Below are 21,298 nucleotides of genomic sequence, written 5' to 3' on the forward strand. Positions count from 1 at the left end.
TACAGACGGACTGCCTTGCGTGTCAGTTCTTTCCACAAGACAATGGTGGACCTGACGTGGGAAGCATAGCCCAAACCAAGTCAAATACTTAACCACAGAGTTGCCCTTCAGCCCACCACTTCCATGCCAGCCTATTTGCCCATCTACACTGATCCCATTTCCCCGCTTTAGATCTACTTCCTTTTATGTCTCGCCTATTTAAGTACCTGTCTAAGTGTCTCTTGACACAGTGATTATATATGACGATGCCACCACCTCCTCTGACAGCGAGTTTCAAATATCAACCAGTCCCTGTACTTCCCCCTTAAATTCCCTTTGAAACTCCTTTTCTCTCACGTAAACTATGCCGCCTTGTTTTTGATACCCTACCCGTGGGAAAAGCACTTAGTGAAAAGCCAAGAACTGCTGCTGACAGTAACTGTCAGACTGTGATTCTGCTTTCTTGGTCTATCATGGCATAGAAGAAACAACTTTAGTCATCATCGCCTAAGGAACATGAAAATGCACAATGAAGCAAAGGAACAAACTAGAAGGGGTGAACAAATGTTTGCTCAAAAGAGGAGGGTGGACGATACTTAAGTCCAGATTAAGAAACAAGCAGTAGGGGTTTTTGATGTATTGTGCCTAAAAATAAGTTCAACAATAGCTTCCAAAAGGGAACTAGATAAGTAGGTGAAAGGGTATGATTAGATTATTGGTTAAGAGTAGGGGAGAAGGACTTGCAAGATACAGTGCTGTTGCTTTATAAGTTACCTGAATATCAAACCCAGAATATGCACAGAGTCTCCAGGAGCCTAGTTCCACTGTACTGTAGGAGGTTTTCAGCTATTTAAGCTGGTGTCTCAGTATAACTGTCATTTATCTTCCACAAAGCAAGAACATTCAAATGAGGCTCAGATTTTGGATGTATTTGAAGCCACATCCCAGCATAACAAACCTGTCAGGAATTGCTTCCTGTTGCTGTAACTTGTCAAGGACTGACAATGGTAACAACTACCCACACATTTCAAGGTGTTCCACAGGAGTGTTATTTCAATCAGACTTTGGACAAAAAAGCAGGGTTTAAGGAGCAGCATGAAGGACGAGACAGTGAATCAGAAGTTTAGGAATGTATTGCAGAATTTAGAGCCTTTGTAGATAAAGTTTAAAATGTTCCTCCTCACTGTCAACCACAAAGCCAATAGTGGGGTGCAGGGACCAAGAGAGAGGCAGAGAACCAGAAATTGAGCAAAGTTAACACCTTGAAGGGTTGGGTGGATGTCAGAGAAGGTCTCGTCCCCCAACCTGCCCTCCCGCCCACACCCAGAAGGTTCCGATGACAGCATTTCTAAAGTGGGAGGGATAATCCAAGAAAGACTTGTATTTGTATAGATCCTCCATGTCCTCAGGCTGTTGCATGCCACTTACATGCTAGAAGACCATTAACACATCTCTCACAAGTAACAGAGAGATAACAATCAGTTAGTTTTATTTAGTAATGTCCCTTAAGTGATAAATCTTGCCCAGGATCCCAGGTATCAGTACTCAGAACTTCTTTTGAAAATAGTCCCATGGGATATTTTTATATCCACCTGAGAGAGAAAGCAAGACATCGGTTTTAAAATCTCATGCAATGGATAGCCTTTCTATAGTGCAGAGGTCCAATGGAACAATAACCTGGATCTTGTGCTCAGGTCTCCAAAACAGAACTTGAACGCAAGAGTTTCTGAATTGGAGAGGGGTGCAAACACAACTGAAACTAGCACATGAAGGTTGTCCTTGTAATCTGTAGAAAGGGAATTACAATATTGCTGATGTTGGCTAAATTGTGTATGGTAATAAGGATTATGCACTATCAGTAGCAACACACACGAAATGCTGGAGGAACTCAGCACGTCAGGCAGCATCTATCGGAGCGAACTGAACAGTCGACATTTCGGGCTAAGGCCCTTCATCAGGTTTAGCACCTTTAGTACTTAGTACTTCACCTTTAGTACTTAGGTACAATAGCATTAAAGACTGAAGCAAGCAAGCTGTTGAGCATTCTTGCTCCAATAAAAAAAGGGTTTAAAAGTATTATTATTGTTTCAATTGCCCAGACTTTTAATTTTTTTACAAAACCAGCACTGATAACTGAATAGTAAACATGGATTGAGACCATGGGCCAGAGTTCCTATTTGAACAAGATTTGAGGTCAACGTCTCTCAGCTAAGAGGGAAGAATCAGTTAAGGTAGCTGTTGACCTTCTAATGCCCCAGTGTATGCACACTCAGATCACACTGCCTTTCACTGATGGACTTGCACATGATGGTGTCACTGAGATAGTCAAGGTTTCATATCACCTATACTACTGTATTCTGGAAAAATTAGCATTTACAAAAGGCAGAGAACATTGGGAAGAGAATTTTGTTAGTGCAGTAACCTTTCTTACTTGTCAAAGTTAATGGTTCCAATCATCACTTACTGTCAGAATTTTAAGGTGAGAGGGGAGAGATTTAATAGGAACCTGAAGGGCAAATTTTTCACCAGAGGGTGGTCAGTATATGGAATGAGCTGCCAGAGGAAGTGGTTGAGGCAGGTACATTAACAACATTTAAAAGGTACTTGGACAGGTACACGGATAGTAAAGGTTTAGAGGGACTTGGGCCAAACACAGGCAAACACTAGCTTAGATGGGAATCTTGGTCAGCATGGACCAGGTAGGCCGAAGGGCCTGTTTCCGTGCTGTATGACTCTAATTGGTTATGTTTCATATCTTCTTCCTTCAGAAGAATAGAAAAGACAAATTGATTTTAATGGGGATTTTAACTTTGATAATGAAGAATAGTCTAGCTCATAGCATCAAGAACCAGGGGCACATCCTGACGGTTAAGAGGTCAAGATAAAATCTTGTTGTACATGTAGTCAGAATGCACTGCCTTAGAAGGCTCTGCATGCTTGGCCACCGAGTATACTCTGGGTTGAGACTGGCAGTTTTGTGGACATTAAGAGAATCAAACCAGCTACATTTGGCTTTTCAATCCCTGAGTATCAAGATCCTGCAGTGGGGGGGGGTGGGGGGTGGGGGGGGGGGGTCACCACTGAGCAGATGGCTACAATGCAGGTCAGAGGCTGGGTTTCCTGCAGCGAGTGATTCACTTCCTAACACCCGAAGGACAAGGCACAAGTCAGAAATACTCTCTTTCCTAGATGAATACAGCTGCAACAACACTCAAGAAGCTTGTCCTTATCTAGGACAAAGCAACCTGGTCGACTGGTATGCCATCCACCACCCTAAGTATTAATTTCCTCCACTACCAGGGTACAGTGACCGCAATCTATATCGCTGCATAAAATGCACTGCAGTTACACGACTAGGCTACCTTGACGGCATCTTCGAATTCCACAACCTCTACCACCAAGGAGAAGAAGGGAAACAGGTTTTCCTCCAAGTTACCCAACACTCTTAATGGGGAAATGTATTGTTATTCCATCATCAGCGCTGGGTCTGAATCCGGGACCTTCCCTCCTAACTACATTATGGGAATACTATCACCAGAGGAACTGCAACAGTTCAAAAATGTGGTTCACTGCCTTTCCAAGGGCAATGAGGGATGGGCAATAAATGCCAGCCGTGCCAGTGACACACAGATCCCAAAAGATGAATAAACAAAAATAAAAGGTATAAGGTAAGGTATTTACTTATTATCACACGTACATTGAAACACACAGTGAAATGCGTTTTTTTGTGTTACTGAGAATGTGCTGGGGGGCAGCCGGCAAGTGTCGCCACCATAGCATGCCCACAACTTCCTAACCCATATGTCTTTGGAATGTGGGAGGAAACCGGAGCACGCGGAGGAAACCCACGCAGACACGGGGAGAACGTACAAACTCCTTACAGATAGCGGCAGGAATTGAACCCGGGTCGCTGGTGCTGTAATAGCGTCGCGCTAACCGCTACACTACCGTGCACTAACAGTGAGGCACAGGATTTACTGTGATACTGAATAAAGGAACAGGTTTGAAGGCTTCATGGCTTTTTGCTGCCTCCCTTTCTCCTGTTATTTTGCACACAGCGGTGAGGCCTGAGGACACTGAACATGATTGCACACAAATGGGGCAAAGAGATCAGGAGAAACATAAGAGGCCAGAACTGTGAGAACACTGATGTACTCCTGGGATTAGACAACTGGAAGACTTGTCACTTCCCGTGTTCCTGTCTACCAAGTCCTGGTTACTGAATGGGAAAAAAACTGTGAGGTAACAAAGACCATATTTTTGCATATCCTCTCAGATAACTCCATCAATCCTATTCCCCCATATTGTCCTGTAACCTATTCTCTCTCATGTGCCCATCAACTCCCCCTCAATTCTCCTTCCACCCACCTACACTGGAGGCAATCTACAGACGTCGATCAAACCTCCCAACCAGCACGTCTTTGGGACGTGCGAAGAAACTGGCGGACTCAGGGGAAGCCCACAGGGAAATGAGAAAACTCCGTACAGACAGCAGGTCAAGAGTGAACCTGGGTCCTTGGAGCTGTGAGGACACAGCATTTACTGCACCACACTGCCACTCTCAGGGACAAACCGAGTCATAGAGTTATACAGCAAGGAAACAGGTACGTTGGCCCAACTCGTCCATCTCAACCAAGTTGTTGATTTCAGCTAGTCCCATTGCCCTGCATTTGGCTCATATCTCTCTGAACATTTCCTATCCATGTCCCTGCCTTTTAAACATTGTAACTGTACCTGCCTCTACCACTTCCAACGGCAGCTCGTTTCATAGACCAGCAACTTCTGTATGAAAAGGCACCCCTCAGATCCCTTTTAAATCTTTCCCTTCTCACTTTAAACCTGCGCCCTCTAGTTTTAGACTCCCCCTACGCTGGGAAAAAGACAGTGAGCATCCACCTTATCTACGCCCCTCATGGTTTTATAAACCTCTAATACAGTCACCCCTCAGCCTCCTTCGCTCCAGGGAAAACAGTCCCAGCCTGTCCAATCTCTCCTTATAGCTCAGGCCGTCCAGTCCTGGCAACATCCTCGTGAGTCCTTTCTGCACCCTTTCCAGCTTAATGACATCCTTCCTATGCCCAGGCGGCCAGAACGGCACACGATACTCCAAAGTATGGTCTCACCACGTCTTGTACAGCTGAGGAGTACCAGTGAGAAAACTCAACCAAAGAGCTCATTGTAAGTTATTTAGTTCAAATTAGTATATTTCTTCAATTGCTCCTGCAGGATACTGACCATGAGCAGGTGATTCATTTATAAAAGAGCAGATAACATAAAAATTGCATCATCTTGCTTGAACTTTGACATACCCAGCAATTGCATATAACCTCCCACGAAGTACTGCTGCTCCCACGTAGCATCGAGGTGTTGTCATATTAGTTATCATCACCCATGAGTCTGTGCGAATGTTGTACGCTTCCACCGATGCAAGATGGGCTGTTCCGTCGAAGCCACCAACCACGTAAATATGGTCGTTCAGCAGAGCCACCCCAGCTCCTATGTAAGAGTGGACAGAAGAGGCAAGGTACGTTCAAACATACTAAATTTTGGTTCTGTTTAACAGGTAAAGTCTTTGCACAGTTCCACTTGAATCTAAGAACACAGCGCAGAGTTCAGAAACCAAGAATAGTTAGACAAGAACAATACACAGGAGCAATACACATTGTGGAGTGCTCCAGATTCCAGCATCTGCAGAATTTCTTGTGTCTCCATTAGACAAGAACACTGGCTTTGAAGACATGTCCACAGATGAAGTGCAATGCATTTTATCTCAGAGAAAAGTGCAGTAAAGTTTATCATTGGCCCTCTCTATAGCCAATCAGTAAAAGCCCGCTCCTTGATTGTCTACCATCTGAGATATTGTGGGATTATGCAGTAGGAATCATCACATCCCCTTTAATCCACTCTATCTGACGGATCCTTTTATCATTTTATCCATTAAATGGGGAGATGAGGTGCTCTCACTTCAACAGAAAGTACTGTAAACACTTGAAATCTGAAATAAAGACTGGAACTACTTAGCTGGTCAGGCAACATCTGTGGAGAGAAACTGTGTTAACGTTTCAAGTCCATGACCTTGCATCAGATCTGGGTGTAAGTAGTGATAAAAGCAGGTTAAATCCAGCATTCGGAGCACAGGCTAGCAAGCAGTATCCACGACAAGCCAAGTATCCGCCACAGCTATCCACAGACTACATCTCCTCCCACTCTGCTCTGTTAGGACTTCAGTCCCTTCTCCAAGTTTCTCATCACCATTGCTTCTGTTCTAATGATGCAATCTTCCATACAGATGCTTCCTCAACCAGAGTTAACAGGACCTCAACTGCTTCCATTTCAGCTGTGATCCCTTCTACACACTCTGAGAACCAGGACAGGCTTTCCTTTGACCACACTTTCCACCATAGCAGCCTTGCCCTTTAGTGATTTAATATCCCCTGGTTTCCACCCAACTGAAGATCTACCTCCTTGTCCTCACTGCCCCTTCGCCCCCTTTCTCTGCAGCTTACATTGTCACGAGTTATATTTCTATTTCCAGTTCCAATGAAAAGGTTATTGACTTGAAAAATTAACTGTTTCTCTCTCCACAGGTGCTGCCTGACCTGCTGAGCATTTCCATCATTTCCTGCTGAGTAACCTCACTTCAAAACTAACTTGGCTGAGGCTTGGCAACCCCTCCAACTCCCTCAACATTGGCTCTCTGCCACAGGAGTACTATGGCTGCCGTGTATGCAACATGTGAACGGGAACACCACTACCACCAGATTTCCCTCTAAACTGCACACCACTCTGACCTGGAAATATGTTGCCATTCCTCACTGTCGCTGAAGTCTAGATGCCAGAGTTCCCTACCCATGTGGGAGTACCTCCACCAGAAAGACTGTAGCAGTTCAAGGTGGTGGCTCATTACCTGCTTGAGAAGAATTAGGTGTGTTAGCAATACCCACATCCCTAAAATGAATAAAACAGGCAGCTGCCGATAACTTGTTCAATATAGTCACTGAATGTCCTCCAGATCTATTCCCCAACATTTAACCTGGTTAACTGACCCAGGATTTTTAGTGAGTGGACTGATATTTTTCACAATGCCAGCTATACCAACAGAGATAATAGATAATGGAAACTCCTATTCGGCAATGCAAGTGGTGTGATAATAAGTATAAAAATTTATAAAAATAGAAACTGCTAGAAACACTCAGCAGAATCTTCGACCTGAAATGTTAACTGTATCTTTTTCCACAGGTGCTGCCTGATCTGCTGAATATTTGTAGTTTAGATTTCCAGGACTAGTAGTTTTTTTTTGATTTTCATTCACTGTATTCTTTGGAAACTTGGCCATATCCCATAAATTGCAAGCATTGTTAATATGATAACCATTCGGTTTCAGTCAGGTTCAATCTCACAGTGATACTATAATAACAACAATGCTGGAAAGATAATCAGAAAGAACTGCTTCTTATAATCACACTGCCTTCTTGAAAGCACACATGCAAATCAGAAGAGAAAAACAGCAATGACTCCCCACCCCCCCACCCAAACCCGAGCTGTAACAGCTCACTGATTCTCATCTACTAATCTGAACAATTTACTACAGGCTGTGAAAGTAACCTTACACTCTGCGGGTCAAAGGGCTGTGGTAGAGCTTTTCTGAAGGCTGGGATAAAATGCCAGCATTAGTGTGCATGGGGTGTGGATTTCTGCAAAACCCTTAGATAGGACCCTTGTTAAAGAATGGGATTGCTTGGTGCCAAGCTTCTGTGCACTTTGTGATCCAATTCAAAGGAAAACATTCCTGAGAAATTAGGAACTTACCACATGGATTGTGAAGTGCTTGATTTTCATTTTGGACCCTGTGTGTGTCTGATGTGATAAAGCAAAGTTAACTCAGACCTGTGAAGTGGTGTTCAACAATGTGCAGTGGGATACACTTCTGTTAACTTTCAATAAGCATGCCAGACATATGAATAGGCTTGTGAATCCTACTTTGGCACAACTTAAGGGGACATATCTGAGCTGTTTGCCGCTGGAAACCTGCTCAGTGAGACCCCTTTGGATTATTTGTTTCCCTGACTCTCGCAAATCCACCACATCATGGCAGAGACCCTCACCAGTGATGTCCCTGCAATATATCCCATCCCAACCCCCTGTCCAACCACTGACCGCTGGCCTGGTCCAGATCAACCACCATCTCCAGGGCCTCCATCATGCAACTTCAAAACTCCCCACACCATTGACTCGCCCCATCTCCTGAATCAAACTTTCCTCAACTCCATGATCTCTGGCTTCCAACCCAGACCATCTGAAAAACCCTTCCTGACCCCTTACTAGGCCAATCCCTGACCCCTCCCTCAATCCCCTGGCTTCTCTATCTTACAACCAGTCTCTTCCCTCCCTCCAAATTTATGCTAGCTCTGAACCTACCTGCCCTGAAGAATGCAAAGGCTTTGTTTCATGTAGTGCCGGTTCAGTAATGTGTGTCCTTTTGGGCAATAATGAATTTCTAATACACTCATTGGCCCACTGCACACAAATGTTTAATGCATTGTTGTAGGTGCTGACCAAATCTGAGGCCCATATCTTAGCAACCAATCACTGAATGTTTACTGCACACTGAGGATAATAACAAGATGGAAAGTTCTTGCAAAGAGACCCGCAAGAGAGAGCATACTTTTTACCCAAGACTACACAAAGTCTATAAACTCAGTCCACCTGCACATTCAGACTAACCTGAGCGTTTGGTGGCCATTGGTGTGACATGTGTCCAGTGTCCTGTGTGTGGGTCATATCTCTCCACAGAGCTCAAGATGTTAATCCCATCATAGCCTCCTGGAACAAAAACAAGAGTATTGCAACTACTAATCTCAGGCCTGATATATTGACCACAGTTCAAGAAAGTGCATAATCATTCAGAACAACAGCAGCTGATGGCATGGAGGAAAACCAGGTGGAAAGTTAGCATTTAAGGAAAAATTGAGCCTAATGATTTCACAGATGTGCACATCCAAATATGAGGAAACACTAAAAGCAGGATAATGTAACTGGAATCAAGGAATTAAAAGAGAGAAGATCCTATCTGACAAACCTTCTCAGGGCTTCATTTGAAGCCACAAATCAAGTTTGAATGTCGTGTGCCTTATGGTGCATTTTGTTTTTACAAAATGAGGGCATCACTGGAGAAGCCCATCCCTAACCGCCCTGAAGAAGGTGATAGTGAGCTCCCACCTTGAACTACCGGAGTGCTAATTACGTAGGGAGATCCAGGATTTTGATCTCTTAACCAAGAAGGAACGACAATATATTAACCAGTTAGGATGACGATCTGCAGGGCAATGTGCAGGTGGTGTTCCCATAGATCTGCTGCCCTTATCCTTGGTGGTAGAAGTCACAGGTTTGGTAGGAGCTGTTAAAACATTTTTGGCAAGAAACTGTGGAGTTAATTTTCTAGATAGTACTTGATGTAGCCAGAGTCCACTGGTGGTGAAGAGAATGACTGTTTAGGGTGGTGAATTTGGTTCCAATTGAGCACAGGGCTTTCTCTTGGATGGCGTAACGCTTCTTAAGTGTTATTGGAAAATCCAGTAAGCAGTGGGTAATCCGTCACATTTCTGACACCTGTGTTAAGGCTTTGAGGTACGAGGAGGCAAGTCACTTGCCACCGGTTCCCCAGTCTGCCCTGCTCTTGCCGTTGCAATATTTAAGTGGCTGGCCTGGCTGAGTTTCTGGACCAAATCGTGCTGAATAGCAAAGTGTGTGGCCAAGTGGCCCTGGTGACACCAAAAGTCAGCATCAGTGAGCAGCTCATTGGTGAGTAAGTGCTGCTTGGTAGCATTGTCAAATACACTTTCCATCTTTGTGCTCTTCTACACTAACTTCTTCTTAAGATTCACCTAAACTGTAAACGGTAAGGATTCAGGGTTAAGGCTAGGAATGAGTAAGAACTGGTTGAATGATAGAAAACTCATTAGTTAGAAGAGCAACTTCAGGGTAGGGGAAGGAAACAGTAATTGATGCTGAGGCTATTACTAATGCCAATCTACGTAATTTAATGGAATTGGAGATGGGAGCTCAGACACTGCAGACTGAAGGCTAGATTTAGATTTAAGACAGAGGAGTGGCAGATGAAATTCAGTGCGGAGTGCTTCATACAGAAAGCAAACAAATTGTTCAATGAAAAGAAAACCCATCAATTAGCATGGTGGAGACCAAAACATTGGGAATAATTTAAGCAACAACTGGATGCAACAATAAAGGGATATCAGGATCTCCAGATGGATGAACTAAGATGGCCTGAACAACCATCTACAGTAGTAGAACTAACTGTATCAGGAAATGCAGGTGGGATTCCCACCAGTAACTTCATTTGGTGAGTAAGTGAACGGGCAGGTGCTAAGTTCAATCCGTAGTGAATTGGTTTAACAACCATTGCCTGTCCAAATCTCCTTCCTCTTCACTTACCTCTGACCCATATCCCTCTTTCCAATTCCACATTTGATGTGCCTTCACCATCCCTTCTGGTCTGCCCCTCAGAATAAGCAGTGGCCCCAACTTTGCTGCCAGTTTGCACCTTTGCCTCATTTTCACATGGCCCATGGTCTACCTCCACCTCTCCCTGTCACCGTGTGGGCAGACAGACTTGCAATCACCAACTACTACATTTACCTTAACAACACTTCCACCCACTAAGTATCCTGTTTGGACACTATCCATTTTTTCCCCAATTTCTCCATTTGACTCACCCGGCCATACCTGCATTTCCTTTCTCTCCTTACAATTGAGTATCTTGTTGCACGGTTGTTAACCAGACTATCAACCATGTCCATTTCTGTAATTCTGCTCTCACTGTTTTCCCTCTTTCCCAGAACCATGAAATGTCTCCTCTTGTTCTCAGCTTCCAACCCACCAGCCTTCACATCCTTCCAGATCTTCAGCACCAAGTCACCACCCAACACATCCGCCCCTCCTGAGTTGGACTCAACCTGGGCAGAAGCAGGGGGACATTAGTTGGCTTTAGCAATCTGGTTCATCTAAAACAAAGGAGGAAAACAATACTCATAATCTACAGCCCCTGCACAGCACATTAGGGCGAGGACATCAATTAGTGAATTACTTGGCAACATTCAGCTTTTACAATTATACATGGCTGATTGGAATATTTAAATTATCTTTAATCAGCAACACAATCTGATTAATCCACACCCAATGAAAACACAGCCCAATGCAGCTACCTACCAAGACAGTAGATGACTCCATTAGCCACAACAAGACCAGCCCCTTCTCTTGCCGTCTGCATGTCCCCCAGCATGCTCCACTGATCGATGTTTGGGTCATACCTCTCCATACTAGTGTGTCGCCTGCTCCCGTCAAAGCCACCTGCCACATAGATCATATCTGAAAACAGAAGCACATCAGACAGACAACAGTCAGCAATGCAGGAGGGGAGCACTGATGCACATATTGAGGCTGGGTTGAACCAGGTACTGTTCGACTTTAATGCTTGAAGGAGTAGTTCGCACATCACTGCAGCTCATTCACTGGACTTGACATTAGGAAGGAGACACAAAAGACTGCAAAAATGCTGGAATTTGGAGTAACAAACAATCTGCTGGAGGAACTCACGGTGTTGAGCAGTACCTGGGGGGGGGGGAGGAATCGTCAATGTTTCCGGTCAAAACCCTGCATCAGGAGAGGAGGAAAACTTCTTCAAAGTGGGTGAGAAGGAAGGGTTTCACGCTGAAGTGTCAACAATTCCTTCCCCACCAAAGATGCTGCTCAACCCACTGAGTTCCTCCAGCAAACTGTTTGACGTTAAGGAAGTGGATTGGACAACAGTGACACCAAAGAAGAAAGTTCATGAAAATCTGACGTCAGATAACAAAACAACTAATTTGTAAATGTTGATGGCACATTCCTCAATCAGGTGCTGTAACTGGGTTTTACAGGAAAGGCTGTCAGTCATCCAACTGTTTATCAACTGGTTTACAGAAAACCAGGGCTCACCTATGGAAGTGATTTTTGTCCAAAAGAACAAGGAAAGAATCTGAGGCAAAAACCATAAACGGATTCTGCTGTTTATTGAAGCTGTGCTGGAATGACCTGGAGCAGACGATTAACCGTTTCCCACATTGTTAGTGTATGAAAATGTGCTATAATGCAAGGGCCAGTCAGGATGGATGGATGTCCCATATACAAAACAACTACGATCACACTACAACTTTCTTTTCTTCCCAGTCTGTTTAATGAAATGTTATACCACTGACACTGGATGGTGAAAATTCTCCCACCACACACAGAGCCTATCTCAGAACCTTCTCTCAGTAACCTTGTGTACATATTCTCTAGGTTCCTTTAATTGAGGGCTGAAGATTGTGCCATTTACAATTTCCTCTGGGGTTGGTTCTTGAACCAACTGGCACAACCCTAATCACCAGAGTTTAGCAACACGACGATCACTTTGCACTAAAACAGACTTCGTTTTTTGTTTTGTTCTAGTTGTGTTCTTTCTTGTAAAAATTGTTTATGTTTTTCTTGTGAATGCTGCTTATCTGATGCTATGTGCCTGTGATGCTGCTGCAAGTCGGTTTTTCATTGCACCTGTGCGTACATGTGCTTGTGCATCTGACAAACTCCACTTTGAATTTATCACCGCTTCCAGGACAACAGTGAACCTCACCTCCAAGCGTTGTGGCTCCCGCGAGGCCTCGGCGCACATTCATTGGGGCAACTGAGTACCAGACACCATCCTCATCAGATGTGTAGTCCAGGCATTCTACTGAGCTCAGTCGAGATCGACCGTCATATCCACCAATCACATATATACGATCATTCAGTGACACCGTGGCCACATACCTTCGTTTCCGGGTGATGCTCTGTGGGGTAAACGAGTAGAGGAAGTAAAGCTTGAGCAAAACACTGAAATGGGTCATGGGTTGGGAAGCCCCCAGTGGATAGAAAGTCAGAAATTTCCTCCTTGTACCTTTCTTCAGAACTCAGAAGTTTGAATGGCCATTCCCTCCCCAGCTATGGACTGAGCTGCTGTGTCCTCCCTGCATTTTCATGCTGGAAATCTAAAACAAGCATCACTGCTCTTTGAATGTGAAGAGTGAAATGACCAATTTGAATTTCAGCTCCTGCAAATGTCAGCGAATAGGGAAGAAGGGCTGTGAACAATGAAGTACAGACCAAGCTTGTTGGCTGGGAACAGGACAGTAATAAAGAGTGAAGAGTTAATCACACTGGTGTTGGACTGGACTTGCATACAATCTAGACAGCAAGTTTTCTTCCTTAATCAATCAGTTGGGTATTTAACATTTATCAAAATGTATTTTCTTCACATATTCATAAGAAGTAGACATCACTAGAAAATCTGGCATATATTGTCCATGCCTGCTTGACTCTGAACTGAAGCAGTTGGTGGGTCTAGACACATAAAGGCCTAAAAGGGTGAGGATGATATATTTTCTTCCTTGAAGGACTGATGGGTATTTTCCCAGTAATTATTCCTGATACCAACATCTTTTTCCTTAATTACTTGAATTTAAATTCCCTAGCTACCATGGCAGGATTCTAGCTCCTTGGATCAATGATCCATGTTTCTGGATACAATCCAATAACCTGAACATGATGCATCTGTTCTTACATTCTATTATAAATCCCATAAACATTTATTAAAAAGCTCATGTCTGTGCTGGAATAGAGTCAGAGGTAGATGGCTTTTTTCTAGAGCCCACTCAACAAACTCCTATGGATACAAATCCACATCTTATAATTTGCAGCAGGATACAGTTTGAAATAACTACTCACAGACAGGAAACTCCACTCTTGGGACTTGGGATTGTACTTCTCCACCACATCAATAGGAGATTGCTGGCTTCCAAACCCTCCAATCACTAATAATACTTCATTGGCTCCTGCAAAAATATGTGTACAGTCAGAATATAAAAATTCAACCTTTCGCTCACTATGAAAAGAACAAACCAGTATGTAAGATTTTCTTTCGTGACCTCAGGACATCCCAAACTGGTGTGATATTCAGTAGACTGGTTGTAGAAAATTCCAAGCTTCTGCAGGGGAGACCAAGCAACTAAAATCAGAAATCCCAGCAAAAGGAAATGACTGGCTTTCTTTTGCCATATAGTTTCTATACTCCTAGACATGCACTGTGTTTGTTTTGCAAGAGGAAGACTGACACTTCTGGAAAGTACACATTATGCGAAGGATTTGATAATGTTAAGAGATACCTGTTGGGAAAGGAAGATAGAGCTTGGGTGACAGAAAAAGTCACATGCACAGCCCCAAGCTCTTATTTGGACATGCAAGAGACTGCGGATGCTGGAATCTGGAGTAGTAAACAATCTGCTGGAAGAGCTCAAGGGGTCGAGCAGCATCTGTGGGGGGGGAATGGAATTACCGAGATCTTGGGTCAAAACCCTGCATCAGGACTTCAAGCTCTTACTTTTTTTAAATAGGCTGCAGACAATTGGAAGAGAGCAGAAATAATAGGAAAACATATTAACCATTTATGCAAGACTGACAGTATATTAAACCTCTATGTTGAGAAAATGAATCACTTAGCAAGAGCAATTTCAGCTGGAGCAAAGTGCACTGACAATAATTCCTGGAAAAAAACAAGAGTGGTGGAATTGGACCAACTCTTCCACTTGATAGCAGACATGGGGTTTTCCCAGGGTTAGATGCACACTTGACGACAAATCATGTAGGTTTCTGCCCATACCAATATAATCTAGAGATCAAAGTTCCAGACGGTGATCATCATGGAACAGTTAGAGCTGCAGCTCCATGCAGTGTTATCTGCACGGAACTTCCCCGATGGGGAAATCGTCAAAGAGAATATGCAACAGGGAAATAAGAGGATGAATGGGTTTGATTGCTCTGCTGAGAATTAACAGAGACTTGAAGGCCACTCAGTCCCTCTTCTGTGCGGCCATATGTATATTTAGTCTCTGGAGAACCAAGTACACACCAGACCATGTTCTTGCTTTACTTGGTAGCACCAGGAGACCTCACAGGGCAAAAATACTTCGCAAAGTCCACAGAGTGTGATAAAACTACAACCATTTCAGTGCTGAGCCATTCGGGGCAACACTGCTGGAAGCACTGTATTACTAATCAGGGACTTTAGGCAGTAGGCAAAGATCCAATGCAGTCTTCAAGAGCACCACATTGTACCTGAACCTCTCTGACATACAAAATCTTTGCAAACTCAGGTACACAAAAGCCATCGTAACAGACATGTGACATTCGGCAGGATGACCTTTGACCACATTCTCATGCCTGGATGCTACCTCAGTTGAGATGAAGGTCACAGAAACTCTCAACTTCTTGGCCACTGGATCATTCCAGGTGGTCACAGCTGGTCTTTTTCATAGTGGAGACACAAGAGACTGCAGATACTGGAATCTGGAGCAACACACAAAACGCTGGAGGAACTCAACGGGTGAGGCAGCATATATGGAGGGAAATGGACAGTCGACATTTCAGGTCGAGACCCTTCATCGCTCCATGGATGCTGCCTGACCTGTTGAGTTCCTCTGGCATTTTGTGTCTACTCCATAGTGCTGAGTTTACTGCTCACAGCTGCATTGGAGAGGCCACCAAGGCTCTGTGCTCATGAAGAAACAACTTCATTTTCTTTGTTTTCAGTGAGAAGAACATAGCAGCTTTGGCATTCAAACTTACCAGCACTTCTGGCTTCCCATAAGTGAAAGCATCATCAACTGCTCTCATGGGGCTTTAAGGGCTCTGTTGAATAACCCAGATTTTTTCATTGAGCAAAAAGGTTTCCACTCCCTATCTGTCCAGGTTGTTGTGATTCATGAGAAGAATTTTATGATGGTAGATCCCATGTATCCTGGCAGCTCCCTTAACTCCTTTATCCTGAAGGAGTCTGCACAGCTTGACATTTTCAGTGCCCAGCACTACTCTGACAGATGGATCCTGGGGGACAAGGGCTACTCTTTACGTCCATGGCCTCTGATACCCACTTGCACTCCACCCACACCAACTGAACAGAGATGCAACTGCCATGCGACCACAAGGACAACGATAGAAAATCCGCGGGTCTCCTGAATAACATTCCGCAGCTATCATCAGTCCACAGGCGCACACTGGTACATGACCAACCAGTGCAGAGGTGCTGCATGCTCCCAAACCTGGCAAACAGTAGGCACTAGCTGTGTCCGAGGAAAAGCAAGGAGAACTGGAGCCTAGAAGCAGAGGCAGAAGACCGGCCAGAGCAAGTGGGTGCAGGACAACGAAGGCTCCCAAGGAGGGGTCACTGTCCAAAAGCAGCTTCATATTCCAGCTGAGTGGAAGAGAGGACTGTCTAGATTCGTAATAAGGGATTATCTAAGAGAAACATTTCCCAAAACAGCCTACATAATCATACTCCCCATCAAAGTGACTCTCTCCACACCCATTTATTAAGAGCCAATATGCCGTCAAAGAAATCCAGATGACACACAGTATTCCTCCACATGCTGCTTTGCAGGTTACCTACAATGAACAAATCCCTACTCCAGTTACTTAAATAGCTTGGTACAACACCTCTGTACTTTGACCGTCACACAAAGTGTACTCTTCTCAGAGGAGCTCCACTCTGTGGGTGTCTTTACACTTTTACACTCTGGCCTACAGTTCAGCAATGGCGGATATTTGCATTGCAGCTGAAAGAAATACACATCACAGTATACTGATCAGTGCAATAGGTGGGGAAATGCACTGGGGTGCTAATATTTCAAGCCCAAGAAACCCACACTTATTCAGAGCAGTGATATACTTCATAGAACACCAAATGCAAGTCAACTGAAACCAATGAATCAGCTGATCATTTCAAAATATACAAAGGGGAAGAACTGAGGTGTCAGCAAAGTACAACTTCTCACTTTGCACACAAGAAGATGTGATTGCCACCCTGCTCAAGCAAACACTAACATGCTTTCCTGTAGTTTTCAATTCCACGCATAGAGGCAGTTGTTTATTCACACCATTCGACCTTGTTTATATTCTTCAGCTTCTTGTAGGAACCCCTCTCTTTGAGATTGCTATTATATATACTTCAACAAGACACCAAACTGAGAACCTAAAGTTAGTGATCATTCTCAAAATAACATGGTAGCTATGGAATTGTTTTTGTTTGCAATTATTTGTTGCATTGCTGTGATGATCTTTTTTAATTTGATAATGCATCCCTCATTGTCTGTTACTAATCAGTGTTTTCTTCAAACGTGCTGCCTAGAACTTTAATAGGTGAGGCACTGCAGGGTATGCAGCAATGCCAGCAGCTGCCACACCAGTGTGACTTGTCTTTGCATGGTGAAAAATGTTACAAGTCCTAAATGAGAATGAATTCAAATACTGCTATAAAAAATTTTCAAGAGACCAGCAAAGTGAAATGAAATGATAATCAGAACATGACACCTGCCCGCCAAGCTGAACAATTCAGCTCTGTTCCCTTTTGCCCGCATTGTAGGTGGCTTTCAATGGTCTGATGCTAATTGACAGTGGCCCCTTTAAGGCTGCAGTCCAGCCCTTGGAAGGCTTTCCCTTTGAGTTAGCAGATGCCTTCGATAATTTATGAGAAGCTCTTTCTGTGGATGGACTGGCTTCAGACTTCTCCCAGCCAACTGAAGGAATAGTCTGGGATGGGCGGCTGTGGTGCACAGGTGAGTACATTGTTTGAGTGGACGTGGTGGGAGGCGAATGGTTAACCTCGTGTGCTGAACCTGCACCAGGAGACGGGTTAGACAATGGTGCACCCAGGCCACACTACCATCATTTCCTTCTCCAGACCAGACGCTGAGCTGGCTGACAGATCCCAAATCACAGGTGTCGAGACCATGCTGACTTCATTCCTTTCCCCAGAACCAGGCAATAAAAACAGGACTCTTCCTACCATAATGAAGATGTATCAGAGTCGGGGTTTTGGGAGTGGGGAAGGGTTTGCACGTCTCTATTCCAGCAGGAAAGATGCAAGTTCACTTGTGCCATTTCTCTGCTTGTGTAGGGCAGTAATCTGCTCACACCTAGTATCGCCCTGCTCACGTAAGCTGCTCATGTGCAGCATTTCCATTCACAAAGAACAGCAGCTGCTCAAGTTGGAGCACCACTTTAGCCCTTGAGGAGCACAAACCTGTGTCTACTGCTGGTGTCAATCTGCTGACTTGTGGCAGCTGCTCAGTGAGGTCAATCATCTGGTCACGAGTAGCATCTCTCTGTACAATGAGAGCATCAAGCTGCCCCCTGGTGGCCCAGCACTGTTGCTGCAGGAACCAGCCCTCTGCCTGGGCGAGACTGCATAGAAACAGGTTCTCTGCCTTCACAGCAGCTATCACCTGAATGGATTGCTGCCAAGTCTTTGCAAAGAAGGATGCATGGCCTCAAGGGTGGCATACATGAATTCACAGCCCCAAAGAAAACTCCTGAGAGAACCTGGAGATGAACTCCTCCGTGCTCCTTGTCAGCTCCTGCATTTGGTCCGGTAGGCCTGACAATGCACTCACCATTTTGTTCTGCATCCACATCAGCCTCTTGCTAGGCTGGAGAAGACAATTCTCCTCCTCATGGGCACACTAGTTGTGGTCCTCCACACAGCAGATGCAAGGATATCCTCCCAGGTGAGTAAGTAGATCAAACCCCTATGCCTCGTACCAGACTGCAGCTCACCAGTACCTGGCGAATCTCCCCATGACACGTCTACTTAACCCACTTTGCTCATGCCTTGTGTTGGCAGTCTCTGAGGTGGCTGTGTGTGGGGTGTCAGGCGCAATGTGCATTGTGGTCAACATTAGCTTTTTTTCCTCCTTCCACTCTTCTCATCTGCTGCATTTCCTCCTGCCATGTCCTACCCTATGGTCTCTTCAAACTGTTCTCTCTTCAATGCCTGCAAAGACAAAACAGAAGGAAGTTGCACATGCAAGATGTGCTAAAAAAAACACCATCATAGTGATGCTGTAGTATAAATGATACTGAAGACGTATACTGTTGATAAAGGCAAAGGGGTTGTAGTAAACACAACCAAACAGTGTCGATGAGTATATCTAGCTGATATTTAAGATTAAGATTTAAGATATCTTTATTAGTCACATATACATCGAAACACAGAGTGAAATGCATCTTTTTGCGTAGAGTGTTCTGGGGGCAGCCTGCAAGTGTCGCCACACTTCCGGTGCCAGCATAGCACGCCCACAACTTCCTAACCAGTACATCTTTGAAAATGTGGGAGGAAACCGGAGCACCTGGAGGAAACCCACGCAGTCACGGGGAGAACGTACAAACTCCTTATAGGCAGCGGCTGGAATTGAACCCAGGTCGCTGGTGCTGTAATAGCGTTACGCTAACCGCTACGCTACCATGCCTTATTGTGCCTCAGTGGGCCACCTCCTCCTGGCGATACATTCCAGTGGGTCCCCCCAATTCCTTGCTGTTTCAGCCCAAAAAGTGACGAAGGACATTGTGTGACCTTTTCATCATCTTACATCTGGAGGCTTGACACGTACATGTGTGTGTGTGTGTGTGTGTGTGTGTGTGTGTGTGTGTGTGTGTGTGTGCGCGCACACGTGTGTGTGTCTGTCTAAATGGCAGAGCAACATTTGACATATCTTGAGGTCTTGAGGGTTCAAGAAATTTCCTGACACACTGTTCAATTGAGCAGAGATTCTCATTTCTGAAGAAGACGTTTAGAGCCACCTCCTTAGGTTGGTTCTGAAAGAACCCCGCCACCCACCTTCTCTGCAGCCCTCCCCCTGCTGGCTGGTATCTCACCGATGAACACTTCCATGTCTCTCTGCAAACTGCAGCTCTCTCTCTCCCCTGAAGCCTGCCACTGTATGCTGCTGCAGTCTGGCTGCCAAGGGGACTGTGTCTTTAAAGAGTGAAGAGCATCTCTAATTACTTACAAGTATTGGCCATTGAACTGAATCAAGCCTTGTTGAATTAAATCTTATCCTATCGGGAACTGCACAGGTGATATTTTGGCACTCCTTTCTGGGTATAAAATATATTAATGATGCATATTTGTTTTTCACCAATTTCATGAGATTTTGAGGACAGAACTTAGCTAAACACAACGACATTTCAGGAAATCAATAAAAAGTAGCAATCCAATTACTGAGCAATGAATTACTTGGTTGCAGAGCTTACTTATGGCACCAGAATATAAGAGCCGTATAATATAAATTTTTAAAAAATCAACCCAGGAATTATTGCTTTAAAAGTATATTGAATATCCTGTACTGAAAACACAGGCTCTTTAGCCACTGAATAAAGTCAGTGTCATTTGTGCATAGAGAAAAGGTGCAACACTGTATAAGCTATTAAAAGTAATGTAAATTCATATTAGTTTTCGACATCACCAAGCATCACAATGTAGTGATATCAATCATGGCACAGAACACAAAATTCAATAAAAGACGTGCATGCAGTCACAAGAATATTATCATTCAAGCAAATTGGCCACCAATGAATCTTTGTTATCTCTAGTCCACTCAAAGTATCTCAATTAGCGGTCATGTAAAGCATGGAAACCATACCAGTACCTGGGGTCAAAGGACCCACATCAGTGACATTACATGTATGAAAAACAAAAAATTCCTGTACAGTAAAACTGGAAAAGTAGTGTTAAAAAACCACCACATCAAGCAGTGTACATTGTCCGTACACATCCCAAAACCAGCCTCACACTCTGCTGATAGAGAAGGAGATAACGCAACAGAACACCTTCATCAGAGTGGAGATACAAGAGACTGCAGGTGCTGGAAATCTGGACCAACACACAAAGGAGTTGGAGGAACTCAGCGGGTAAGGCAGCATCTATGGTGGGAAATAAACAGCTGACGTTTCCGGTTGAGACCCTTCACCAATCCTGATGACCCAAAACATCGTTTCCTTCCATAGATGCTGCCTGCCTCACTGAGTTCCTCCAGCTCCTTTGTGTGTTGCTGTTCACCTTCAGGCTGACTTGCCAGAGGAAGCTTGAGGAGGGGCACAAAGGCTCTGGCCTGGAAGGCCTATCCTTTAAGTCTTCCAGGACCTGTGCACCAACCTCTAACTCTGAGGAGCAATGTTTCCCAAGGCAGTGGTGATAGAGATATGTCACGTTCTGCAGATGGAGTTCTAGCCATTCACCCATGCCTTCCGTTGCCCTTTCTGGCTCCTGGGACATCCTTAGTTGCTAACTGCCACACTTTCTAGTTTCCACATCACTATATAATGGGACGTCACTGAAGTCTCTCCAGTCAGGGATTTATTTTGAAACTGTGCAGTAGAGACCAAAATTGCAGATTTGGCAGGAATGTGGGCTTCCTGA

At 44.4% G+C, this 21,298-nt stretch overlaps 1 protein-coding gene across 2 annotated transcripts in view; it reads right to left on the reverse strand.

The window, feature by feature from the left end:
• Nucleotides 1-21,298, reverse strand: part of klhl12 (kelch-like family member 12) — a 52,741-nt gene that overhangs the window by 1,439 nt on the left and 30,004 nt on the right. For both annotated transcript variants that reach the window (XM_052034573.1, XM_052034572.1), the window contains exons 8-12: nt 13,777-13,883; nt 12,647-12,842; nt 11,206-11,364; nt 8,704-8,802; nt 5,289-5,475 (exon numbers count right to left, since the gene is read on the reverse strand). In XM_052034573.1, coding sequence (XP_051890533.1) covers nt 5,289-5,475; nt 8,704-8,802; nt 11,206-11,364; nt 12,647-12,842; nt 13,777-13,883 — 748 coding nt within the window. The remainder of the gene's footprint in view (nt 1-5,288; nt 5,476-8,703; nt 8,803-11,205; nt 11,365-12,646; nt 12,843-13,776; nt 13,884-21,298) is intronic.

Source organism: Pristis pectinata, chromosome 20 (genome assembly GCF_009764475.1).
Source record: "Pristis pectinata isolate sPriPec2 chromosome 20, sPriPec2.1.pri, whole genome shotgun sequence".
Lineage (NCBI taxonomy): Eukaryota > Metazoa > Chordata > Chondrichthyes > Rhinopristiformes > Pristidae > Pristis > Pristis pectinata.